This window comes from Oncorhynchus kisutch, linkage group LG23, assembly GCF_002021735.2.
Source record: "Oncorhynchus kisutch isolate 150728-3 linkage group LG23, Okis_V2, whole genome shotgun sequence".
Lineage (NCBI taxonomy): Eukaryota > Metazoa > Chordata > Actinopteri > Salmoniformes > Salmonidae > Oncorhynchus > Oncorhynchus kisutch.
Window position 1 is genome coordinate 46,611,121 of NC_034196.2, and position 27,851 is coordinate 46,638,971.

Genomic DNA, 27,851 nt, shown 5'->3' on the forward strand with positions numbered 1-27,851 from the left:
CTAAGGGAGGGTGTTGGTCACTACCCTGGTCTAAGGGAGGGTGTTGGTCACTACCCTGGTCTAAGGGAGGGTGTTGGTCACTACCCTGGTCTAAGGGAGGGTGTTGGTCACTACCCTGGTCGAATGGAGGGTGAAGCCTGAAATAGTGCAGAGAAAATATAGGAAAAATAAAAAAACAAAGATTTTCCGTCAAGATATAAATATCAACAGATTGTTAACACGACTGAGCGCTAGATTAGAGAGCAAGTGTCATTACCTTCCCACATGTCAGCAGAGTCCAATCCACCCTCCCCTGCTTGCTGTTCAGAGTACCGTACACCCTCCCCTGCTTGCTGTTCAGAGTACCGTACACCCTCCCCTGCTTGCTGTTCAGAGTACCGTACACCCTCCCCTGCTTGCTGTTCAGAGTACCGTACACCCTCCCCTGCTTGCTGTTCAGAGTACCGTACACCCTCCCCTGCTTGCTGTTCAGAGTACCGTACACCCTCCCCTGAGGTCTGGTTTGCAGTACGCTGTTCAGACTACCGTACACCCTCCCCTGAGGTCTGGTTTGCAGTACGCTGTTCAGAGTACCGTACACCCTTCCCTGAGGTCTGGTTTGCAGTACGCTGTTCAGAGTACCGTACACCCTTCCCTGAGGTCTGGTTTGCAGTACGCTGTTCAGAGTACCGTCCACCCTCCCCTGCTTGAGGTCTGGTTTGCAGTACGCTGTTCAGAGTACCGTACACCCTCCCCTGCTTGAGGTCTGGTTTGCAGTATGCTGTTCAGAGTACCGTACACCCTCCCCTGCTTGAGGTCTGGTTTGCAGTACGCTGTTCAGAGTACCGTCCACCCTCCTCTGCTTGAGGTCTGGTTTGCAGTACGCTGTTCAGAGTACCGTCCACCCTCCCCTGCTTGAGGTCTGGTTTGCAGTACGCTGTTCAGAGTACCGTACACCCTCCCCTGCTTGAGGTCTGGTTTGCAGTACGCTGTTCAGAGTACCGTACACCCTCCCCTGCTTGACGTCTGGTTTGCAGTACGCTGTTCAGAGTACCGTACACCCTCCCCTGCTTGAGGTCTGGTTTGCAGTACGCTGTTCAGAGTACCGTCCACCCTCCTCTGCTTGAGGTCTGGTTTGCAGTACGCTGTTCAGAGTACCGTCCACCCTCCCCTGCTTGACGTCTGGTTTGCAGTACAGGCAGTTCAGAACAAATTCTTATTTTCAATGACGGCCTTGGAACAGTGGGTTAACTGCCTGTTCAAGGGCAGAACGACAGATTAGTACCTTGTCAGCTCGGGGGTTTGAACTTGCAACCTTCCGGTTACTAGTCCAACACTCTAACCACTAGGCTACCTGCCTCCTCTACACTCTAACCACTAGGCTACCTGCCATCCCTACACTCTAACCACTAGGCTACCTGCCTCCTCTACACTCTAACCACTAGGCTACCTGCCGTCCCTACACTCTAACCACTAGGCTACCTGCCTCCTCTACACTCTAACCACTAGGCTACCTGCCTCCTCTACACTCTAACCACTAGGCTACCTGCCTCCGCTACACTCTAACCACTAGGCTACCTGCCTCCTCTACACTCTAACCACTAGGCTACCTGCCTCCTCTACACTCTAACCACTAGGCTACCTGCCTCCTCTACACTCTAACCACTAGGCTACCTGCCTCCTCTACACTCTAACCACTAGGCTACCTGCCACCTCAACACTCTAACCACTAGGCTACCTGCCACCTCTACACTCTAACCACTAGGCTACCTGCCTCCTCTACACTCTAACCACTAGGCTACCTGCCGCCTCTACGCTCTAACCACTAGGCTACCTGCCTCCTCTACACTCTAACCACTAGGCTACCTGCCATCCCTACACTCTAACCACTAGGCTACCTGCCTCCTCTACACTCTAACCACTAGGCTACCTGCCGTCCCTACACTCTAACCACTAGGCTACCTGCCTCCTCTACACTCTAACCACTAGGCTACCTGCCTCCTCTACACTCTAACCACTTGGCTACCTGCCTCCGCTACACTCTAACCACTAGGCTACCTGCCTCCTCTACACTCTAACCACTAGGCTACCTGCCTCCTCTACACTCTAACCACTAGGCTACCTGCCACCTCTACACTCTAACCACTAGGCTACCTGCCTCCTCTACACTCTAACCACTAGGCTACCTGCCGCCTCTACGCTCTAACCACTAGGCGACCTGCCTCCTCTACACTCTAACCACTAGGCTACCTGCCTCCTCTACACTCTAACCACTAGGCTACCTGCCTCCTCTACACTCTAACCACTAGGCTACCTGCCTCCTCTACACTCTAACCACTAGGCTACCTGCCTCCTCTACACTCTAACCACTAGGCTACCTGCCTCCTCTACACTCTAACCACTAGGCTACCTGCCTCCTCTACACTCTAACCACTAGGCTACCTGCCTCCTCTACACTCTAACCACTAGGCTACCTGCCTCCTCTACACTCTAACCACTAGGCTACCTGCCTCCTCTACACTCTAACCACTAGGCTACCTGCCTCCTCTACACTCTAACCACTAGGCTACCTGCCTCCTCTACACTCTAACCACTAGGCTACCTGCTGCCCCACATGCAGTCATGTGGATGGGGACTGAGAGGGGGATGAGTTGGTTATCTCTCTTTCTTTCTTTATCTCTGTATGCATTTTTTGTGATTGTTGTTTGTACCTGTGAAAAAGATAAATGACAAAACGGAATAAAAGTAGCTGGCAAGAAATCAGACTGGCATACCCCTCTGTGTGATACAATGGGTCAGACTGGCATACCCCTCTGTGTGATACAATGGGTCAGACTGGCATACCCCTCTGTGTGATACAATGGGTCAGACTGGCATACCCCTCTGTGTGATACAATGGGTCAGACTGGCATACCCCTCTGTGTGATACAATGGGTCAGACTGGCATACCCCTCTGTGTGATACAATGGGTCAGACTGGCATACCCCTCTGTGTGATACAATGGGTCAGACTGGCATACCCCTCTGTGTGATACAACAGGTCAGACTGGCATACCCCTCTGGGTGATACAACAGGTCAGACTGGCATACCCCTCTGTGTGATACAACAGGTCAGACTGGCATACCCCTCTGTGTGATACAACAGGTCAGACTGGCATACCCCTCTGTGTGATACAATGGGTCAGACTGGCATACCCCTCTGTGTGATAGATGGACAACGGGTCAGACTGGCATACCCCTCTGTGTGATACAACGGGTCAGACTGGCATACCCCTCTGTGTGATACAACGGGTCAGACTGGCATACCCCTCTGTGTGATAGTTGGACAACGGGTCAGACTGACATACCCCTCTGTGTGATAGATGGACAACGGGTCAGACTGGCATACCCCTCTGTGTGATAGTTGGACAACGGGTCAGACTGGCATACCCCTCTGTGTGATAGTTGGACAACGGGTCAGACTGGCATACCCCTCTGTGTGATAGTTGGACAATGGGTCAGACTGGCATACCCCTCTGTGTGATAGATGGACAACGGGTCAGACTGGCATACCCCTCTGTGTGATAGATGGACAACGGGTCAGACTGGCATACCCCTCTGTGTGATAGATGGACAACGGGTCAGACTGGCATACCCCTCTGTGTGATAGATGGACAACGGGTCAGACTGGCATACCCCTCTGTGTGATAGATGGACAACGGGTCAGACTGGCATACCCCTCTGTGTGATACAACGGGTCAGACTGGCATACCCCTCTGTGTGATAGATGGACAATGGGTCAGACTGGCATACCCCTCTGTGTGATAGATGGACAACGGGTCAGACTGGCATACCCCTCTGTGTGATACAACAGGTCAGACTGGCATACCCCTCTGTGTGATAGATGGACAACGGGTCAGACTGGCATACCCCTCTGTGTGATAGATGGACAACGGGTCAGACTGGCATACCCCTCTGTGTGATAGATGGACAACGGGTCAGACTGGCATACCCCTCTGTGTGATAGATGGACAACGGGTCAGACTGGCATACCCCTCTGTGTGATAGATGGACAACGGGTCAGACTGGCATACCCCTCTGTGTGATAGATGGACAACGGGTCAGACTGGCATACCCCTCGGTGTGATAGATGGACAAAGGGTCAGACTGGCATACCCCTCTGTGTGATAGTTGGACAACGGGTCAGACTGGCATACCCCTCTGTGTGATAGATGGACAACGGGTCAGACTGGCATACCCCTCTGTGTGATACAACGGGTCAGACTGGCATACCCCTCTGTGTGATAGATTGACAACGGGTCAGACTGGCATACCCCTCTGTGTGATACAACGAGTCAGACTGGCATACCCCTCTGTGTGATAGATGGACAACGGGTCAGACAGGCATACCCCTCTGTGTGATAGATGGACAACGGGTCAGACTGGCATACCCCTCTGTGTGATAGATGGACAACGGGTCAGACTGGCATACCCCTCTGTGTGATACAACGGGTCAGACTGGCATACCCCTCTGTGTGATAGATGGACAACGGGTCAGACTGGCATACCCCTCTGTGTGATACAATGGGTCAGACTGGCATACCCCTCTGTGTGATAGATGGACAACGGGTCAGACTGGCATACCCCTCTGTGTGATACAACGGGTCAGACTGGCATACCCCTCTGTGTGATACAACGGGTCAGACTGGCATACCCCTCTGTGTGATAGATGGACAACGGGTCAGACTGGCATACCCCTCTGTGTGATAGATGGACAACAGGTCAGACTGGCATACCCCTCTGTGTGATACAATGGGTCAGACTGGCATACCCCTCTGTGTGATAGATGGACAACGGGTCAGACTGGCATACCCCTCTGTGTGATACAACGGGTCAGACTGGCATACCCCTCTGTGTGATACAACGGGTCAGACTGGCATACCCCTCTGTGTGATAGATGGACAACGGGTCAGACTGGCATACCCCTCTGTGTGATAGATGGACAACGGGTCAGACTGGCATACCCCTCTGTGTGATAGATGGACAACGGGTCAGACTGGCATACCCCTCTGTGTGATAGATGGACAACGGGTCAGACTGGCATACCCCTCTGTGTGATAGATGGACAACAGGTCCGTGTGTGACTGAGGCTGTATCTGAAATGGTGCACTATTCCCTATGTGCAGTAGTAGTGAACTATTGTTTTGAACAAAAGGCTCTGGTAAAAAAGTAGAGAAGTAAATAGGGAATATTGTTCAACTGCAGACGTTCCCCCTGACGTGTGTTCTTTAGGGATGTGAATTTGTATTTGTGAGGGTTATTATTCCTTCAGATTGATTGGTTTGATAAAGAGATGTGAGAAAAAGCCTACAGGCCACACAGAAACTAGAGCTCTGAACTAAATGTTCTCTTAAAATGATATTCAGGGTGTCACGTTCTGACCTTAGTTCCTCTGTTATGTCTTTGTGTTAGGTTGGTCAGGGTGTGAGTTGGGGTGGGTAGTCTATGTTCTTTGTTATGTCTTTGTGTTAGGTTGGTCAGGGTGTGAGTTGGGGTGGGTAGTCTATGTTCTCTGTTATGTCTTTGTGTTAGGTTGGTCAGGGTGTGAGTTGGGGTGGGTAGTCTATGTTCTCTGTTATGTCTTTGTGTTAGGTTGGTCAGGGCGTGAGTTGGGGTGGGTAGTCTATGTTCTTTGTTATGTCTTTGTGTTAGGTTGGTCAGGGCGTGAGTTGGGGTGGGTAGTCTATGTTCTTTGTTATGTCTTTGTGTTAGGTTGGTCAGGGCGTGAGTTGGGGTGGGTAGTCTATGTTCTTTGTTATGTCTTTGTGTTAGGTTGGTCAGGGCGTGAGTTGGGGTGGGTAGTCTATGTTCTCTGTTATGTCTTTGTGTTAGGTTGGTCAGGGCGTGAGTTGGGGTGGGTAGTCTATGTTCTTTGTTATGTCTTTGTGTTAGGTTGGTCAGGGTGTGAGTTGGGGTGGGTAGTCTATGTTCTCTGTTATGTCTTTGTGTTAGGTTGGTCAGGGTGTGAGTTGGGGTGGGTAATCTATGTTCTCTGTTATGTCTTTGTGTTAGGTTGGTCAGGGCGTGAGTTGGGGTGGGTAGTCTATGTTCTTTGTTATGTCTTTGTGTTAGGTTGGTCAGGGCGTGAGTTGGGGTGGGTAGTCTATGTTCTCTGTTATGTCTTTGTGTTAGGTTGGTCAGGGCGTGAGTTGGGGTGGGTAGTCTATGTTCTTTTTTCTAGGTTGTTATATTTCTATGTGTTCGGCCTAGTATGGTTCTCAAACAGAGGCAGGTGTCGTTCGTTGTCTCTGATTGAGAATCATACTTAGGTAGCCTGTTTTCCACATGTTGGTTGTGTCTGTTTAGTGTCTGTTCACCAGAACTGTTTTGTTTTCCTCTTCGCTGTTATTTTGTGTAGTGTTCAGTTTGTTCAATTAAAATAGGACGAACACTTACCACGCTGCATTTTGGTCCTCCTCTCCTTCCACCAACGAGAATCGTTACACAGGGTGGAAATCTACACGAAGCAATGCCTTTCTACTAAGGCTTTGATCACGTCGTGCTCCTATGACTAAGAAGTCTCTACTCCCTACAACAAAGTGCTCCATTCATTTCACCAGTCATGTTTTAATCCACTTTTTTCCCCTCCGATTGTAACTGCTAACTTTAATTTCCAGTAAGTAGTTTATTTTCAGACGTTTCCCCGAAGTGGCCGAACAAACAGTCCTGTCGTCTCAGGCAGACCTTACACCTTGTGTGGTCTTTCTTTGTGGAGCGTTTGATCTGAAACCTGATTGCTCTGGTGTGAAGTGTTTTTTGACATGCCTCCTGTCCTATCACACCTCTGCATCACAGGGCTTCAAATTCCTCTTTTGTTCAACATGCCTTTTCCCCTTTGCAGTTCCTTATTGCATTGAATTCAAAATGACTGAATCTTTATCGCGCTCTCCCGTCTGGGGACACACATACCTCTCTGCTACCTCTCACCATGGATGACAGGACTGGAAAGAGACTCTGGAATAGGGCCTGTCTCTGCTCTCAGTCGGACACACAGAGGCATTCATTACCACACAGCCATGTCAACGGTGTGTCATTCATATCGCTGGGTCTCTCACCTGTTCAATGGTCTGATAAAGACCTGCCTGTATAGATGATGACTGACAGTTTGATGTCGGAAAATCTGATCAGGCTAAAGAGCTCCACTCGATTCTGTCTGATAGATAACATTTTTTATGCAGGAGGAGAGAACGTTGTTTATTTAGAAACGTTCTATTATGACTCCAGCTGATGTTACCGTATCCTGTCCTAAATATACAGGACTTGTTACAGTATCTTGTCCTAAATATACAGGACTTGTTACCTTATCCTGTCCTAAATATAAAGGACTTGTTACAGTATCCTGTCCTAAATATAAAGGACTTGTTACCGTATCCTGTCCTAAATATACAGGACTTGTTACCGTATCTTGTCCTAAATATAAAGGACTTGTTACAGTATCTTGTCCTAAATATACAGGACTTGTTACAGTATCTTGTCCTATATATACAGGACTTGTTACAGTATCTTGTCCTAAATATACAGGACTTGTTACAGTATCCTGTCCTAAATATACAGGACTTGTTATAGTATCTTGTCCTAAATATACAGGACTTGTTACAGTATCCTGTCCTAAATATACAGGACTTGTTACAGTATCTTGTCCTAAATATACAGGACTTGTTACCTTATCTTGTCCTAAATATACAGGACTTGTTACAGTATCCTGTCCTAAATATACAGGACTTGTTACAGTATCCTGTCCTAAATATACAGGACTTGTTACAGTATCCTGTCCTAAATATACAGGACTTGTTACAGTATCTTGTCCTAAGGGTACCCTGGGGCGGCAGGGTATCCTAGTGGTTAGAGTGTTGGACTTGTAACCGGAAGGTTGTGAGTTCAAACTCCCGAGCTGACAAGGTACAAATCTGTCGTTCTGCCCCTGAACAGGCAGTTAACCCACTGTTCCCAGGCTGTCATTGAAAATAAGAATGTGTTCTTAACTGACTTGCCTGGTTAAATAAAGGTTAAATAAAGGTTAAATAAAGGTCAAATTAAAATTACATATACAGAACTTGTTACAGAACTCTGCCCGACACTATCTTATCAATCATTTTCTCCCCTAAACTACCAAATCTCTCAGGTTCTGTGTTTGTGTTAGAGAAATTACATCCCAAAAAATACTCATTGACTTCTGAACTTTCCCAGATTGTGAGGAAGTCATTGGTTTTGAAGTTATTCATTACTACAGACTAGAAACACTACAACAACATGTTGCTCAGTCCTGAGCTTCACTCCTTCAGCTGGTCTTTATATAGGATCTACGTCAACCCTCACAATTAGCTGAGGAAACAGGCCAGAGACAGTTGGTGTCTTCCATGTTAATTTAGAGAAGAACCCCTGATGAAGGATAAGGGACAAACCGCTGGTATTACTTTTAGAAACCCTGTCCTCCTTTTCACCTCCGTCAGCTCCTCAATTCAGCTCCTTGGTTGGAGAGCAAGGTTGCAACATATACTCTACCCTATCCTACCCCTCCCCACCCTATCCTATCCTACCCCTGCCCTCCCCACCCAATCCTACCCCTCCCCTCCCCTCCCCACCCTATCCTACCCCTCCCCCCCACCCTATCCTACCCCTCTCCACCCTATCCTACCCCTCCCCACCCTATCCCTCTCTATCCCCACCCTATCCTATCCCTCTATCCCCACCCTATCCTACCCCACCCCACCCTATACTACCCCATCCTATCATTTTCCTACCCCACCCTACCCCACCCCACACTATCCTACCCCACCCTACCCTACCCCACCCTATCCTGTCCCACCCTACCCCACCCTATCCCACCCTATCCTACCCTACCCCACCCTATCCTACCCTATCCTGTCCCACCCTACCCCACCCCACTCCCAATCATGGCCAGTTGTGATAGAGTCTGGATTCGAACCAGGGTGTCTGTTGTGATGCCACTAGCACTGAGATGCAGTGCCTTAGACTGAGATTACAGAGGAACTCTGGAGCTCTGTCAAATTGACCATCGGGTTCTTGGTCACCTCCCTGACCAAGGCTCTCCTTCCCGATTGCCCAGCTTTAGGAGTCTTGGTGGTTCCAAACTTCTTTCATTTAAGAATGATGGATGCCACTGTGTTCTTGGGGACCTTCAATGCTGCAGAAATGTTTTGGTACCCTTCCCCAAATCTGTGCCTCGACACAATCCTGTCACAGACCTCATGTCTTGGTTTTTGCTCTGACATGCACTGTCAACTGTGTGACCTTATATAGACAGGTGTGGCTCCCGAGTGGCTCCCGAGTGGCTCCCAGGTGGCTCCCGAGTGGCTGCCGAGTGGCTCCCGAGTGGCTCCCGAGTGGCTCCCGAGTGGCTCCCGAGTGGCTCCCAGGTGACTCCCGAGTAGCTCCCGAGTGGCTCCCGAGTGGCTCCCGAGTGGCTCCCAGGTGACTCCCGAGTGGCTCCCGAGTGGCTCCCGAGTGGCTCCCGAGTGGCTCCCGAGTTGCTCCCGAGTGGCTCCCAGGTGACTCCCGAGTGGCTCCCGAGTGGCTCCCGAGTGGCTCCCAGGTGGCTCCCGAGTGGCTCCCGAGTGGCTCCCGAGTGGCTCCCAGGTGGCTCCTGGGTGGCTCCCAGGTGGCTGCCGAGTGGCTCCCGAGTGGCTCCCAGGTGGCTCCCAGGTGGCTCCCGAGTGGCTCCCAGGTGGCTCCCAGGTGGCTCCCGAGTGGCTCCCAGGTGGCTCCCGAGTGGCTCCCGAGTGGCTCCCAGGTGGCTCCCGAGTGGCTCCCGAGTGGCTGCCGAGTGGCTCCCAGGTGGCTCCCAGGTGGCTCCCGAGTGGCTCCCAGGTGGCTCCCGAGTGGCTCCCAGGTGGCTCCCGAGTGGCTCCTGTGTGGCTGCCGAGTGGCTCCCAGGTGGCTCCCAGGTGGCTCCCGAGTGGCTCCCAGGTGGCTCCCGAGTGGCTCCCGAGTGGCTCCCGAGTGGCTCCCGTGTGGTGCAGCGGTCTAACTAAGGTACTGTCTCTCAGTGCTACAGGTGTCACTACAGGACCCTGGTTTGATCCCGGGCTGTATCACAACCGGGCCGTGATCGGGAGTCCCATAGGGTGGCGCACAATTGGCCCAGCGTTATACGGGCTAGGGGAGGGTTTGGCCAGGGTAGGCCGTCATTTTAAAATAAGAATTTGTTCTTAACGGACTTTCTCAGTTAAATAAAGGTTAAATAAATATTTGTATTTAAGTCTATAGCCTTATCCAATGTAATTATTCATGCTTTATACAACACATACTGGCTGTGGGAACCATCCCAGTCTGACGACAGCTTCGTAGAGTCTGCACTCTGACCAACACACACACCCTGCCATTGACAAATAAGGGGACCAGTTGTGGAACGTGTTGCCTTAGGGGTGTTTAGTGGTGTGGAGGGGAGGATAGAGGGAGGGGGGGTTGGGAGGGGAGGGGAGGATAGGGGGAGGGGTGATTGGGAGGGGAGGATAGAGGGAGGGGGGATTGGGAGGGGAGGATGGGGGATGGGGGGGGGGTGAGGGGAGGATAGGATAGGGGGAGGGGGGGTTGGGAGGGGAGGATAGGGGGAGGGTGGATTGGGAGGATAGGATAGGGGGAGGGGGGGTTGGGAGGGGAGGATAGAGGGAGGGGGTGTTGGGAGGGGAGGGTGGGGTGGGGGGGGGGGGGGGGGGGTGAGGGGAGGATAGGATAGGGGGAGGGGGGGTTGGGAGGTGATCCTCCTGGTCACCTTTGACCTATTTCAGTCCCCTGACACACCTCTCTACTGGCCAGTGGCCCTACTGCCTGGCCCTGTCTCCCTACCCCTGTCTCCCTAGCCCTGTCTCCCTGGCCCTGTCTCCCTAGCCCTGTCTCCCTAGCCCTGTCTCCCTGGCCCTGTCTCCCTATCCCTGTCTCCCTACCCCTGTCTCCCTGGCCCTGTCTCCCTAGCCCTGTCTCCCTGGCCCTGTCTCCCTATCCCTGTCTCCCTATCCCTGTCTCCCTAGCCCTGTCTCCCTAGCCCTGTCTCCCTACCCCTGTCTCCCTATCCCTGTCTCCCTGTCTCCCTACCCCTGTCTCCCTACCCCTGTCTCCCTAGCCCTGTCTCCCTAGCCCTGTCTCCCTACCCCTGTCTCCCTACCCCTGTCTCCCTACCCCTGTCTCCCTGTCCCTGTCTCCCTACCCCTGTCTCCCTACCCCTGTCTCCCTACCCCTGTCTCCCTGTCCCTGTCTCCCTGTCCCTGTCTCCCTACCCCTGTCTCCCTACCCCTGTCTCCCTACCCCTGTCTCCCTGTCCCTGTCTCCCTGTCCCTGTCTCCCTACCCCTGTCTCCCTACCCCTGTCTCCCTAGCCCTGTCTCCCTACCCCTGTCTCCCTGGCCCTGTCTCCCTGGCCCTGTCTCCCTACCCCTGTCTCCCTACCCCTGTCTCCCTACCCCTGTCTCCCTAGCCCTGTCTCCCTACCCCTGTCTCCCTGGCCCTGTCTCCCTACCCCTGTCTCCCTACCCCTGTCTCCCTACCCCTGTCTCCCTACCCCTGTCTCCCTACCCCTGTCTCCCTGGCCCTGTCCCCCTACCCCTGTCTCCCTACCCCTGTCTCCCTACCCCTGTCTCCCTACCCCTGTCTCCCTGGCCCTGTCTCCCCACCGTTAGAGTTGTTTACCCAGTTGTCAGCAGGCTCCGGGGCTGAGGGAGGACTTATGTTGACATTTTGACCCAGCCAAAAGCGTTATCCCTCGGAAATCAAACCACACCTCGGCCTGGTCTGAGAGAGGGCTGGGCTGGCTCCAGCTGTCTGATGTACCTGGTCTAAGTGCCTGCCTAGGATTAGGGCTGGAAGCAGTGTGGGTATGAGCCATAGATATACAATCTATACAACGTACCAAATTACTGTGTTTTCCATTCTAGTAATTCCATTTCTAGGGTTTAACAGCACAAATACCTCACTTACCTACCCAGTGCTGTGAAGACACTGTCCAAACTGGCTGGTGCTACACCATGACATGACAGCACAGCTCCATGCACCCTGCTCTGCTCTCCACCTAGCTGGCCAAGCTAGTCTCTAATGGCCTCTCCACCTCTACCCAGATGGCCAAGCTAGTCTCTAGTGGCCTCTCCACCGAGCTTGCCAGGCTAGTCTCTAGTGGCCTCTGCACCTAGCTGGCCAGGCTAGTCTCTAGTGGCCTCTCCACCTAGCTGGCCAGGCTAGTCCCTAGTGGCCTCTGCACCTAGCTGGCCAGGCTAGTCTCTAGTGGCCTCTCCACTTCCACCCAGCTGGCCAGGCTAGTCTCTAGTGGCCTCTCCACCTCCACCCAGCTGGCCAGGCTAGTCTCTAGTGGCCTCTCCACCTCCACCCAGCTGGTCAAGCTAGTCTCTAGTGGCCTCTCCACCCAGCTGAACAGGCTAGTCTCTAGTGGCCTCTCCACCTCCACCCAGCTGGCCAAGCTAGTTTCTAGTGGCCTCTCCACCTCCACCCAGCCGGCCAGGCTAGTCCCAAGTGGCCTCTCCACCTCCACCCACCCAGCTGGCCAGGCTAGTCTCTAGTGGCCTCTCCACCTCCACCCAGCCGGCCAGGCTAGTCTCTAGTGGCCTCTCCGCCTCCACCCAGCTGGCCAGGCTAGTCCCAAGTGGCCTCTCCACCTCCACCCAGCTGGCCAAGCTAGTCTCTAGTGGCCTCTCCACCTCCACCCAGCCAGCCAGGCTAGTCTCTAGTGGCCTCTCCGCCTCCACCCAGCTGGCCAGGCTAGTCTCTAGTGGCCTCTCCACCTCCACCCAGCTGGCCAGGCTAGTCTCTAGTGGCCTATCCACCTCCACCCAGCTGGCCAGGCTAGTCTCTAGTGGCCTCTCCACCTCCACCTAGCTGACAAGGCTAGTCTCTAGTGGCCTCTCCACCTCAACCCAGCTGGACAGGCTAGTCTCTAGTGGCCTCTCCACCTCCACTCAGCTGGCCAGGCTAGTCTCTAGTGGCCTCTCCAACTCCACCCAGCCGGCCAGGCTAGTCTCTAGTGGTCTCTCCACCTCCACCCAGCTAGCCAGGCTAATCTCTAGTGGCCTCTCCACCTCCACCCAGCTAGCCAGGCTGGTCTCTAGTGGACTCTCCACCAAGCTGGCCAGGCTAGTCTCTAGTGGCCTCTGCACCTAGCTGGCCAGGCTAGTCTCTAGTGGCCTCTGCACCTAGCTGGCCAGGCTAGTCCCTAGTGGCCTCTGCACCTAGCTGGCCAGGCTAGTCTCTAGTGGCCTCTCCACTTCCACCCAGCTGGCCAGGCTCGTCTCTAGTGGCCTCTCCACCTCCACCCAGCTGGCCAGGCTAGTCTCTAGTGGCCTCTCCACCTCCACCCAGCTGGCCAAGCTAGTCTCTAGTGGCCTCTCCACCTCCACCCAGCTGGCCAGGCTAGTCTCTAGTGGCCTCTCCACCTCCACCCAGCTGGCCAAGCTAGTCTCTTGTGGCCTCTCCACCTCCACCCAGCTGGCCAAGCTAGTCTCTAGTGGCCTCTCCACCTCCACCCAGCCGGCCAAGCTAGTCCCTAGTGGCCTCTCCACCTCCACCCAGCCGGCCAGGCTTGTCCCAAGTGGCCTCTCCACCTCCACCCAGCCGGCCAGGCTAGTCTCTAGTGGCCTCTCCACCCAGATGGCCAAGCTAGTCTCTAGTGGCCTCTCCACCTCCACCCAGCTGGCCAAGCTTGTCTCTAGTGGCCTCTCCACCTCCACCCAGCTGGCCAGGCTAGTATCTAGTGGCCTCTCCACCCAGATGGCCAAGCTAGTCTCTAGTGGCCTCTCCACCTCCACCCAGCTGGCCAAGCTTGTCTCTAGTGGCCTCTCCACCTCCACCCAGCTGGCCAGGCTAGTCTCTAGTGGCCTCTCCACCTCCACCCAGCTGGCCAGGCTAGTCCCAAGTGGCCTCTCCACCTCCACCCAGCTGGCCAGGCTAGTCTCTAGTGGCCTCTTCACCTTCACACAGCCAGCCAGGCTAGTCTCTAGTGGCCTCTCCGCCTCCACCCAGCTGGCCAGGCTAGTCTCTAGTGGCCTCTCCACCCAGCTGGCCAAGCTAGTCTCTAGTGGCCTCTCCACCTCCACCCAGCTGGCCAGGCTAGTCTCTAGTGGCCTCTCCACCTCCACCCAGCTGGCCAGGCTAGTCTCTAGTGGCCTCTCCACCTCCACCTAGCTGACAATTCTAGTCTCTAGTGGCCTCTCCACCTCCACCCAGCTGGCCAGGCTAGTCTCTAGTGGCCTCTCCACCTCCACCCAGCTGGCCAGGCTAGTCTCTAGTGGTCTCTCCACCTCCACCCAGCTAGCCAGGCTAGTCTCTAGTGGCCTCTCCACCTCCACCCAGCTAGCCAGGCTGGTCTCTAGTGGACTCTCCACCAAGCTGGCCAGGCTCTCTCTAGTGGCCTCTGCACCTAGCTGGCCAGGCTAGTCCCTAGTGGCCTCTGCACCTAGCTGGCCAGGCTAGTCTCTAGTGGCCTCTCCACTTCCACCCAGCTGGCCAGGCTCGTCTCTAGTGGCCTCTCCACCTCCACCCAGCTGGCCAAGCTAGTCTCTTGTGGCCTCTCCACCTCCACCCAGCTGGCCAAGCTAGTCTCTAGTGGCCTCTCCACCTCCACCCAGCCGGCCAAGCTAGTCCCTAGTGGCCTCTCCACCTCCACCCAGCCGGCCAGGCTAGTCCCAAGTGGCCTCTCTGCCTCCACCCACCCAGCTGGCCAGGCTAGTCTCTAGTGGCCTCTCCACCTCCACCCAGCCGGCCAGGCTAGTCTCTAGTGGCCTCTCCACCCAGATGGCCAAGCTAGTCTCTAGTGGCCTCTCCACCTCCACCCAGCTGGCCAAGCTTGTCTCTAGTGGCCTCTCCACCTCCACCCAGCTGGCCAGGCTAGTCTCTAGTGGCCTCTCCACCCAGATGGCCAAGCTAGTCTCTAGTGGCCTCTCCACCTCCACCCAGCTGGCCAAGCTTGTCTCTAGTGGCCTCTCCACCTCCACCCAGCTGGCCAGGCTAGTCTCTAGTGGCCTCTCCACCTCCACCCAGCTGGCCAGGCTAGTCCCAAGTGGCCTCTCCACCTCCACCCAGCTGGCCAGGCTAGTCTCTAGTGGCCTCTTCACCTTCACCCAGCCAGCCAGGCTAGTCTCTAGTGGCCTCTCCGCCTCCACCCAGCTGGCCAGGCTAGTCTCTAGTGGCCTCTCCACCTAGCTGGCCAAGCTAGTCTCTAGTGGCCTCTCCACCTCCACCCAGCTGGCCAGGCTAGTCTCTAGTGGCCTCTCCACCTCCACCCAGCTGGCCAGGCTAGTCTCTAGTGGCCTCTCCACCTCCACCTAGCTGACAATTCTAGTCTCTAGTGGCCTCTCCACCTCCACCCAGCTGGCCAGGCTAGTCTCTAGTGGCCTCTCCACCTCCACCCAGCTGGCCAGGCTAGTCTCTAGTGGCCTCTCCAACTCCACCCAGCCAGCCAGGCTAGTCTCTAGTGGCCTCTCCACCTCCACCCAGCTAGCCAGGCTAGTCTCTAGTGGCCTCTCCGCCTCCACCCAGCTGGCCAAGCTAGACTAGTGGCCTCTCCACCTCTACCCAGCTGGCCAGGCTAGTCTCTAGTGGCCTCTCCACCTCCACCCAGCTTGCCAGGCTAGTCTCTAGTGGCCTCTCCACCTCCACCCAGCTGGCCAGGCTAGTCTCTAGTGGCCTCTCGACCTCCACCCAGCTGGCCAGGCTAGTTTCTAGTGGCCTCTCTGCCTCCACCCAGCTGGCCAAGCTAGTCTCTAGTGGCCTCTCCACCTCCACCCAGCTGGCCAGGCTAGTCCCAAGTGGCCTCTCCACCTCCACCCAGCTGGCCAGGCTAGTCTCTAGTGGCCTCTTCACCTTCACCCAGCCAGCCAGGCTAGTCTCTAGTGGCCTCTCCGCCTCCACCCAGCTGGCCAGGCTAGTCTCTAGTGGCCTCTCCACCCAGCTGGCCAAGCTAGTCTCTAGTGGCCTCTCCACCTCCACCCAGCTGGCCAGGCTAGTCTCTAGTGGCCTCTCCACCTCCACCCAGCTGGCCAGGCTAGTCTCTAGTGGCCTCTCCACCTCCACCTAGCTGACAATTCTAGTCTCTAGTGGCCTCTCCAACTCCACCCAGCCAGCCAGGCTAGTCTCTAGTGGCCTCTCCACCTCCACCCAGCTAGCCAGGCTAGTCTCTAGTGGCCTCTCCGCCTCCACCCAGCTGGCCAAGCTAGACTAGTGGCCTCTCCACCTCTACCCAGCTGGCCAGGCTAGTCTCTAGTGGCCTCTCCACCTCCACCCAGCTTGCCAGGCTAGTCTCTAGTGGCCTCTCCACCTCCACCCAGCTGGCCAGGCTAGTCTCTAGTGGCCTCTCCACCTCCACCCAGCTGGCCAGGCTAGTCTCTAGTAGCCTCTCCACCTCCACCCAGCTGGCCAGGCTGGTCTCTAGTGGCCTCTCGACCTCCACCCAGCTGGCCAGGCTAGTTTCTAGTGGCCTCTCTGCCTCCACCCAGCTGGCCAAGCTAGTCTCTAGTGGCCTCTCCACCTCCACCCAGCTGGCCAGGCTAGTCTCGAGTGGCCTCTCCACCTCCACCCAGCTGGCCAGCCTAGTCTCTAGTGGCATCTCCGCCTCCACCCAGCTGGTGGGAGGAGAGAGGGAGAGAGAGAGGTACATGTCTCTTGTTCATCTAGCCAGGGAGAGGGAGAGAGAGGTTTAAAGGGAGGAGAGAGAGTGAATTAGACCTATACTAATTAGCAAAATCCAGAAAAGAGTCGTTAAATTCTACAACCACCTAAAAGGAAGCTGGCAGAATACCTGACCACTGTGACTGACCCAAACTTAAGGAAATCTTTGACTATGTACAGACTCAGTGAGCATAGCCTTGCTATTGAGAAAGGCTGCCGTAGGCAGACATGGCTCTCAAGAGAAGACAGGTTATGTGCTCACCGCCCACAAAACGAGGTGGAAGCTGAGCTGTACTTCCTAACCTCCTGTCCAACGTATGACCATATTAGAGAGACATATTTCCCTCAGATTACACAGATCCACAAAGAATTCGAAAACAAACCCCATTTTGATACACTCCCATATCTACTGGGTGAAATACCACAGTGTGACATCACAGCAGCAAGATTTGTGACCTGTTGCCACAAGAAAAGGGCAACCAGTGAAGAACAAACACCATTGTAAATACAACCCATATTTATGCTTATTTATTTTCCCTTGTGTACATTAACTATTTACAGATCATTACAACACTGTATTTGGACATAATATGACATTTGAAATGTCTTTATTCTTTTGGAACTTCTGTATGTGTAATGTTTACTGTTCATTTTTATTGTTTATTTCACTTTTGTTTATTATCTACTCCACTTGTTTTGGCAATGTTAACATATGTTTTCCATGCCAATTAAGCTCCTTGAGAGTGAGAGAGAGAGAGAGAGAGAGAGAGAGAGAGAGAGTGAGAGAGAGAGAGAGAGAGAGAGAGTGAGAGAGAGAGAGTGAGAGAGAGAGAGAGAGAGAGAGAGAGAGAGTGAGAGAGAGAGAGAGAGAGAGAGAGAGAGTGAGAGAGAGAGTGAGAGAGAGAGAGAGAGAGTGAGAGAGAGAGAGAGAGAGAGAAATAAAGGTTCAAATCTCTGAGGTCAGGGTAACCCACAGGCTAGTCAGTCTGGGATCAGTGTAACCCACAGGCTAGTCAGTCTGGGATCAGTGTAACCCACAGACTAGTCAGTCTGAGGTCAGGGTAACCGACAGGCTAGTCCGTCTGAGGTCAGGGTAACCCACAGGCTAGTCAGTCTGAGGTCAGGGTAACCGACAGGCTAGTCCGTCTGAGGTCAGGGTAACCGACAGGCTAGTCCATCTGAGGTCAGGGTAACCCACAGGCTAGTCAGTCTGGGATCAGTGTAACCAACAGGCTAGTACGTCTGAGGTCAGGGTAACCGACAGGCTAGTCCGTCTGAGGTCAGGGTAACCCACAGGCTAGTCAGTCTGGGATCAGTGTAACCCACAGGCTAGTCAGTCTGGGATCAGTGTAACCCACAGGCTAGTCAGTCTGGGATCAGTGTAACCCACAGTCTAGTCAGTCTGAGGTCAGGGTAACCGACAGGCTAGTCCATCTGAGGTCAGGGTAACCCACAGACTAGTCAGTCTGGGATCAGTGTAACCCACAGGCTAGTCAGTCTGAGGTCAGGGTAACCAACAGGCTAGTCCGTCTGAGGTCAGGGTAACCCACAGGCTAGTCAGTCTGGGATCAGTGTAACCCACAGGCTAGTCAGTCTGGGATCAGTGTAACCCACAGGCTAGTCAGTCTGGGATCAGTGTAACCCACAGACTAGTCAGTCTGAGGTCAGGGTAACCGACAGGCTAGTCCGTCTGAGGTCAGGGTAACCGACAGGCTAGTCTGTCTGAGGTCAGGGTAACCCACAGGCTAGTCAGTCTGGGATCAGTGTAACCAACAGGCTAGTACGTCTGAGGTCAGGGTAACCGACAGGCTAGTCCGTCTGAGGTCAGGGTAACCCACAGGCTAGTCAGTCTGGGATCAGTGTAACCCACAGGCTAGTCAGTCTGGGATCAGTGTAACCCACAGGCTAGTCAGTCTGGGATCAGTGTAACCCACAGTCTAGTCAGTCTGAGGTCAGGGTAACCGACAGGCTAGTCCATCTGAGGTCAGGGTAACCCACAGACTAGTCAGTCTGGGATCAGTGTAACCCACAGGCTAGTCAGTCTGAGGTCAGGGTAACCAACAGGCTAGTCCGTCTGAGGTCAGGGTAACCCACAGGCTAGTCAGTCTGGGATCAGTGTAACCCACAGGCTAGTCAGTCTGGGATCAGTGTAACCCACAGGCTAGTCAGTCTGGGATCAGTGTAACCCACAGACTAGTCAGTCTGAGGTCAGGGTAACCGACAGGCTAGTCCGTCTGAGGTCAGGGTAACCGACAGGCTAGTCCGTCTGAGGTCAGGGTAACCCACAGGCTAGTCAGTCTGGGATCAGTGTAACCCACAGGCTAGTCCGTCTGAAGTCAGGGTAACCCACAGGCTAGTCAGTCTGGGATCAGTGTAACCCACAGGCTAGTCAGTCTGAGGTCAGGGTAACCAACAGGCTAGTCCGTCTGAGGTCAGGGTAACCGACAGGCTAGTCAGTCTGGGATCAGTGTAACCCACAGGCTAGTCAGTCTGGGATCAGTGTAACCCACAGGCTAGTCAGTCTGAGGTCAGGGTAACCCACAGTGCAACCTACAGCAATAGTTAGTACCTTCCAGTCTTCCTGTCCTGTGGCTTCCTTCCTTTTAACATGATGAACAGCCAACCTGAGACATTACCTTCATTACTCATCACGCTAGTTGCCTGTACCTGAGATCTAACCCTGCCCAGGGCTCACCTGTAGCTGAGATCTAACCCTGCCCAGGGCTCACCTGTAGCTGAGATCTAACCCTAACCCTGCCCAGGGCTCACCTGTAGCTGAGATCTAACCCTAACCCTGCCCAGGGTTCACCTGTACCTGAGATATAACCCTAACCCTGCCTATGGCTCACCTGTACCTGAGATCTAACCCTAACCCTGCCCAGGGCTCACCTGTACCTGAGATCTAACCCTGCCCAGGGCTCACCAGTAGCTGAGATATAACCCTAACCCTGCCCAGGGCTCACCTGTACCTGAGATCTAACCCTAACCCTGCCCAGGGCTCACCTGTACCTGAGATCTAACCCTAACCCTGCCCAGGGTTCACCTGTAGCTGAGATCTAACCCTAACCCGGCCCAGGGCTCACCTGTAGCTGAGATCTAACCCTAACTCTGCCCAGGGCTCACCTGTAACTGAGATCTAACCCTAACCCGGCCCAGGGCTCACCTGTAGCTAAGATCTAACCCTGCCCAGGGCTCACCTGTACCTGAGATCTAACCCTGCCCAGGGCTCACCTGTACCTGAGATCTAACCCTGCCCAGGGCTCACCTGTACCTGAGATCTAACCCTGCCCAGGGCTCACCTGTACCTGAGATCTAACCCTAACCCTGCCCAGGGCTCACCTGTAGCTGAGATCTAACCCTGCCCAGGGCTCACCTGTACCTGAGATCTAACCCTGCCCAGGGCTCACCTGTACCTGAGATCTAACCCTGCCCAGTGCTCACCTGTACCTGAGATCTAACCCTGCCCAGGGCTCACTTGTACCTGAGATCTAACCCTAACCCTGCCCAGGGCTCACCTGTACCTGAGATCTAACCCTGCCCAGGGCTCACCTGTACCTGAGATCTAACCTTAACCCTGCCCAGGGCTCACCTGTACCTGAGATCTAACCCTAACCCTGCCCAGGGATCACCTGTACCTGAGATCTAACCCTAACCCTGCCCAGGGCTCACCTGTACCTGAGATCTAACCCTAACCCTGCCCAGGGCTCACCTGTACCTGAGATCTAACCCTAACCCTGCCCAGGGCTCACCTGTACCTGAGATCTAACCCTAACCCTTCCCAGGGCTCACCTGTAGCTGAGATCTAACCCTAACCCTGCCCAGGGATCACCTGTACCTGAGATCTAACCCTAACCCTGCCCAGGGCTCACCTGTACCTGAGATCTAACCCTAACCCTGCCCAGGGCTCACCTGTACCTGAGATCTAACCCTGCCCAGGGCTCACCTGTACCTGAGATCTAACCCTGCCCAGGGCTCACCTGTACCTGAGATCTAACCCTGCCCAGGGCTCACCTGTACCTGAGATCTAACCCTGCCCAGGGCTCACCTGTACCTGAGATCTAACCCTGCCCAGGGCTCACCTGTACCTGAGATCTAACCCTGCCCAGGGCTCACCTGTACCTGAGATCTAACCCTGCCCAGGGCTCACCTGTACCTGAGATCTAACCCTAACCCTGCCCAGGGCTCACCTGTACCTGCGATCTAACCCTAACCCGGCCCAGGGCTCACCTGTACCTGAGATCTAACCCTGCCCAGGGCTCACCTGTACCTGAGATCTAACCCCAACCCTGCCCAGGGCTCACCTGTACCTGAGATCTAACCCTGCCCAGGGCTCACCTGTACCTGAGATCTAACCCTGCCCAGGGCTCACCTGTACCTGAGATCTAACCCTGCCCAGGGCTCACCTGTACCTGAGATCTAACCCTAACCCTGCCCAGGGCTCACCTGTAGCTGAGATCTAACCCTAACCCTGCCCAGGGCTCACCTGTAGCTGAGATCTAACCCTAACCCTGCCCAGGGCTCACCTGTAGCTGAGATCTAACCCTAACCCTGCCCAGGGCTCACCTGTACCTGAGATCATTAAATAAGCATAAATATATAAATAAGTTTGTGTCAGTCACAGTGGTCAGGTATTCTGCCACTGTGTACTCTCTGTTTAGGGTCAGTCACAGTGGTCAGTATTCTGCCACTGTGTACTCTCTGTTTAGGGTCAGTCACAGTGGTCAGGTATTCTGCCACTGTGTACTCTCTGTTTAGGGTCAGTCACAGTGGTCAGTATTCTGCCACTGTGTACTCTCTGTTTAGGGTCAGTCACAGTGGTCAGGTATTCTGCCACTGTGTACTCTCTGTTTAGGGTCAGTCACAGTGGTCAGGTATTCTGCCACTGTGTACTCTCTGTTTAGGGCCAGTCACACTGGTCAGGTATTCTGCCACTGTGTACTCTCTGTTTAGGGTCAGTCACAGTGGTCAGGTATTCTGTCGCTGTGTACTCTCTGTTTAGGGTCAGTCACAGTGGTCAGGTATTCTGCCACTGTGTACTCTCTGTTTAGGTTCAGTCACAGTGGTCAGGTATTCTGCCGCTGTGTACTCTCTGTGTAGGGCCAAATAGCATTCTAGTTTGCTCAGTTTTTTTGTTAATTCTTTCCAATGTGTCAAGTAATTATCTTTTTATATCTTTTTAAATCTTATTATTTTTTTTGTTTTCTCATGATTTGGTTGGGTCTAATTGTGCTGCTGTCCTGGGGCTCTGTGGGGTGTGTTTGTGTTTGTGAACAGAGCCCCAGGACCAGCTTGCTTAGGGGACTCTTCTCCAGGTTCATCTCTCTGTAGGTGATGGCTTTGTAATGGAAGGTTTGGGAATCGCTTCCTTTTTGTGTCTATTTCCTGGATTTTGATAATTAGTGGGTATCGGCCTATTTCTGCTCTGTGTGCATTATTTGGTGTTTTACGTTGTACACAAAGGATATTTTTGCAGAATTATGTGTGCAGAGTCTCAATTTGGTGTTTGTCTCATTTTGTGAAATGTTGGTTGGTGAGCGGACCCCAGACCTCACAACCATAAAGGACAATGGACTCTATGACTGATTCAAGTATTTTGTCCCAGATCCTAATTGGTATGTTGAAATTTATGTTTCTTTTGATGGCATAGAATGCCCTTCTTGCCTTGTCTCTCAGATCGTTCACAGCTTTGTGGAAGTTACCTGTGGTGCTGATGTTTAGGCCAAGGTATGTATAGTTTTTTGTGTGCTCTAGGGCAACAGTGTCTAGATGGAATTTGTATTTGTGGTCCTGGTGACTGGACCTTTTTTGGAACACCATTATTTACTGTCAGGGCCCAGGTCTGACGGAATCTGTGCAGAAGATCTAGGTGCTGCTGTAGGCCCTCCTTGGTTGGGGACAGAAGCACCAGATCATCAGCAAACAGTAGACATTTTGACTTCAGATTCTAGTAGGATGAGGCCGGGTGCTGCAGACTGTACTACTGCCCTTGCCAATTCGTTCATATATATATGTTGAAGAGGGTGGGGCTTAAGCTGCATCCCTGTCTCACCACATGACCTTGTGTGAAGAAATGTGTGTGTTTTTTGCCAATTTTAACAGCACTCTTGATGTTTGTGTTCATGGATTTTATAATGTCATATGTTCTGCCCCCAACACCACTTTCCATCAATTTGTGTAACAGACCCTCATGCCAAATTGAGTCGAAGGCTTTTTTGAAATCAACAAAGCATGAGAAGACTTTGCCTTTGTTTTGGTTTGTTTGGTTGTCAATTAGGGTGTGCAGGGTGAATACGTGGTCTGTTGTACGGTAATTTGGTAAAAAGCCAATTTGACATTTGCTCAGTACATTGTTTTCATTGAGGAAATGTACGAGTCTGCTGTTAATAATAATGCAGAGGATTTTCCCAAGGTTACTGTTGACACATATTCCACGGTAGTTATTGGGGTCAAATTTGTCTCCACTTTTGTGGATTGGGGTGGTCAGTCCTTGGTTCCAAATATTGGGGAAGATGCCAGAGCTAACTTTGATGTTAAAGAGTTTTAGTATAGCCAATTGGAATTTGTTGTCTGTATATTTGATCATTTCATTGAGGATACCATCAACACCACAGGCCTTTTTGGGTTGGAGGGTTTTTATTTTGTCCTGTAGCTCATTCAAGGTAATTGGAGAATCCAGTGGGTTCTGGTAGTCTTTAATAGTTGATTCTAAGATCTGTTTTTGCTCTTTATTCTTTGTTATAGAGCCAAAAAGATTGGAGAAGTGGTTTACCCATACATCTCCATTTTGGATAGATAATTCTTCGTGTTGTTGTCTGTTTAGTGTTTTCCAATTTTCCCAGAAGTGGTTAGAGTCTATGGATTCTTCAATTGCATTGAGCTGATTTCTGACATGCTGTTTCTTCTTTTTCCGTGGTGTATTTCTGTATTGTTTTAGTGATTCACCATAGTGAAGGCGTAGACTCAGGTTTTCTTTGTATCTCTCTCTGTCTCTCTCTGTCTCTCTCTCAGACCCAGATGCATCATGGTCTTTGGGTTGAGTAGACGTTGTGGTTGTCGGCTCAATATAAAATACAAGTACATGTTAAATGCACATCAGCGGTTTCACACCTTAGTGATAAGAAGAGAGTCAACTCGTTCAGGTGAATTGTAACTGAATTATAACTACCCTACAGGTTAATTACATTTCAATGACTTGGTTTTCAATAAGCAGACAGACTCCAGGAAGAAGCCTTGTCACCAGATCAATTAGACCATTTTCAACTGTAGATTTTCACTACTCATCTCCTCTCTCTCTCTTCACTGCTCATCTCCTCTCTCTCTCTCTTCACTACTCATCTCCTCTCTCTCTCTCTCTCTCTCTCTCTTCACTGCTCATCTCCTCTCTCTCTCTCTTCACTACTCATCTCCTCTCTCTCTCTCTCTCTCTTCACTGCTCATCTCCTCTCTCTCTTCACTGCTCATCTCCTCTCTCTCTCTTCACTGCTAATCTCCTCTCTCTCTCTTCACTGCTAATCTCCTCTCTCTCTCTTCACTGCTCATCTCCTCTCTCTCTCTCTTCACTGCTCATCTCCTCTCTCTCTTCACTACTCATCTCCTCTCTCTCTCTCTCTCTCTCTCTCTCTCTCTCTCTTCACTACTCATCTCCTCTCTCTCTCTCTCTCTTCACTACTCATCTCCTCTCTCTCTCTCTCTCTCTTCACTACTCATCTCCTCTCTCTCTCTCTCTCTCTCTTCACTACTCATCTCCTCTCTCTCTTCACTACTCATCTCCTCTCTCTCTCTCTCTCTCCACTACTCATCTCCTCTCTCTCTCTCTCCACTACTCCTCTCCTCTCTCTCTCTTCACTGCTCATCTCCTCTCTCTCTCTCTTTACTACTCATCTCCTCTCTCTCTCTCTTCACTACTCCTCTCCTCTCTCTCTCTTCACTGCTCATCTCCTCTCTCTCTTCACTGCTCATCTCCTCTCTCTCTCTCTTCACTACTCATCTCCTCTCTCTCTTCACTACTCATCTCCTCTCTCTCTCTCTTCAGTACTCATCTCCTCTCTCTCTCTTCACTACTCATCTCCTCTCTCTCTCTTCACTACTCATCTCCTCTCTCTCTTCACTACTCATCTCCTCTCTCTCTCTCTCTCTTCACTACTCATCTCCTCTCTCTCTCTTCACTACTCATCTCCTCTCAATTCAATTCAATTCAAGGGCTTTATTGGCATGGGAAACATGTGTTAATGTTGCCAAAGCAAGTGAGGTAGACAACATACAAAGTGAATATATAAAGTGAAAAACAACAAAAATTAACAGTAAACATTACACATACAGAAGTTTCAAAACAGTAAAGACATTACAAATGTCATATTATATATATATACAGTGTTTTAACAATGTACAAATGGTTAAAGGACACAAGATAAAATAAATATCTCTTCACTACTCATATTCTATTCCCTATGTAGTGACCATGGTGATCTGGTTGATCTGGTTAAAAGTAGTGCACTATAAAGGGAATAGCATGCCGTCTGAGTGACACGGTTAGACTGCTGTCTGTGTCTCGCAGGGAGACTGAAACAGAGACTGAAATACTGTGTTTATATTTCAGGTCACTTCCTGGGCAACAACACAGTGATTGATGTGCTGAGGAGTCAGGGCTATGAAGTGGAGCACACTCCTGCAGGGCAGCCCATTAGCAGGTAATGATACACACCTCGCTGTCCTCACCAACACACCACCCGCCTCTCTATCCTCCCCAGGATCTACCCTCGTTTTATACCACCCTCTCGCACTCTTTGACTACACCTCCTTACTCTCGCTCTCAATTCAATTTCATTTCAATTTAAGGGGCTTTATTGTCATGGGAAACATATTGTCATACATTGTCAAAGCAAGAGAAATAGATAATAAACCAAAGTGAAATAAACCATATAAAATGAACAGTAAACATTACACAGAAGTTCCAATGGAATAAAGACATTACAAATGTCATATTATGTCCAAATACAGTGTTGTAACGATGTACAAATAGTACAAAAGGGAAATGAAATAAGCATAAATAAGGGTTGTATTTACAATGGTGTTTGTTCTTCAGTGGTTGCCCTTTTCTCGTGGCAACAGGTCACAAATCTTGCTGCTGTGATGGCACACTGTGGTATTTCACCCAGTAGATATGGGAGTTAATCAAAATCTGATTTGTTTTCTAATTCTTTGTGGATCTGTGTAATCTGAGGGAAATATGTGTCTCTAATATGGTCATACATTGGGCAGGAAGTTAGGAAGTGCAGCTCAGTTTCCACCTCATTTTGTGGGCAGTGAGCACGTAGCCTGTCTTCTCTTGAGAGTCATGTCTGCCTACGGTGGCCTTTCTCAATAGCAAGGCTATGCTCACTGAGTCTGTACAGAGTCAAAGCTTTCCTTAATTTTGGGTCAGTCACAGTGGTCAGGTATTCTGCCACTGTGTACTCTCTGTTTAGGGACAAATAGCATTCTAGTTTGCTCAGTTTTTTTGTTAATTCTTTCCAATGTGTCAAGCAATTATCTTTTTGTTTTCTCATGATTTGGTTGGTTCTAATTGTGCCAGCTTGCTTAGGGGACTCTTCTCCAGGTTCATCTCTCTGGAGGAGATGGCTTTGTTATGGAAAGTTTGGGAATCGCTTCCTTTTAGGTGGTTATAGAATTTAACGGCTCTTTTCTGGATTTTGATAATTATCTGGTATCGGCCTAATTCTGCTCTGCATGAATTATTTGGTGTTCTACGTTGTACACGGAGGATATTTTTGCAGAATTCTGTGTGCAGAGTCTCAATTTGGTGTTTGTGTCACGCCTTGGTCTTAGTATTTTGTGTTTTCGTTATATATTTGGTCAGGCCAGGGTGTGACAGGGGTTTACGTGTTGTATTTCGTATTGGGGTTTGTAGTATTTGGGATCGCGGCTGATTAGGGGTGTTGTATAGGCTTGGCTGCCTGAGGCGGTTCTCAATCAGCAGTCAGGTGATTCTCGTTGCCTCTGATTGGGAACCGTATTTAGGTAGCCTGAGTTCGCTTTGTCTTTCGTGGGTGATTGTTCCTGTCTCTGTGTAGTTTCACCAGATAGGCTGTATTAGGTTGGTGGGTGATTGTTCCTGTCTCTGTGTAGTTTCACCAGATAGGCTGTATTAGGTTGGTGGGTGATTGTTCCTGTCTCTGTGTAGTTTCACCAGATAGGCTGTATTAGGTTGGTGGGTGATTGTTCCTGTCTCTGTGTAGTTTCACCAGATAGGCTGTATTAGGTTGGTGGGTGATTGTTCCTGTCTCTGTGTAGTGTTCACCAGATAGGCTGTATTAGGTTGGTGGGTGATTGTTCCTGTCTCTGTGTAGTTTCACCAGATAGGCTGTATTAGGTTGGTGGGTGATTGTTCCTGTCTCTGTGTAGTTTCACCAGATAGGCTGTATTAGGTTGGTGGGTGATTGTTCCTGTCTCTGTGTAGTTTCACCAGATAGGCTGTATTAGGTTGGTGGGTGATTGTTCCTGTCTCTGTGTAGTTTCACCAGATAGGCTGTATTAGGTTGGTGGGTGATTGTTCCTGTCTCTGTGTAGTTTCACCAGATAGGCTGTATTAGGTTGGTGGGTGATTGTTCCTGTCTCTGTGTAGTTTCACCAGATAGGCTGTATTAGGTTGGTGGGTGATTGTTCCTGTCTCTGTGTAGTTTCACCAGATAGGCTGTATTAGGTTGGTGGGTGATTGTTCCTGTCTCTGTGTAGTGTTCACCAGATAGGCTGTATTAGGTTGGTGGGTGATTGTTCCTGTCTCTGTGTAGTTTCACCAGATAGGCTGTATTAGGTTGGTGGGTGATTGTTCCTGTCTCTGTGTAGTTTCACCAGATAGGCTGTATTAGGTTTCACGTTCCGTTTGTTGTTTTTGTATTTATTATAGTTATTTCCTGTATCGTCACTTTTTCTTCATTAAAGAACATGAGTAACCACCACGCTGCATTTCGGTCCGACTCTCTTTCAACAAACGAAGAACGCCGTTACAGAATCACCCACCACACACGGACCGAGCGGCGTGATTACAGGCAGCGACCGCAGGAAAAGCGAAAGGAGGAATGGACATGGGAAGACGTATTGGATGGCAAAGGTTGTTACACTTGGGAGGAGATACTGGCTGGAAGAGATCGTCTCCCATGGGAACAGGTGGAGGCACTGAGGAGAGCAGAGGCAGCCGGAGATAAGAGCCGACGAT

At 51.7% G+C, this 27,851-nt stretch overlaps 1 protein-coding gene across 2 annotated transcripts in view; it reads left to right on the forward strand.

The window, feature by feature from the left end:
* LOC109882902 (metalloprotease TIKI1) overlaps positions 1-27,851 on the forward strand; it is a 194,341-nt gene that overhangs the window by 115,686 nt on the left and 50,804 nt on the right. For both annotated transcript variants that reach the window (XR_004205037.1, XM_031803118.1), the window contains exon 5: positions 25,236-25,326. Coding sequence is in view for 1 of the 2 variants with exons in the window: in XM_031803118.1 (XP_031658978.1) it covers positions 25,236-25,326 (91 nt within the window). In the remaining variant the exon portion in view is untranslated. The remainder of the gene's footprint in view (positions 1-25,235; positions 25,327-27,851) is intronic.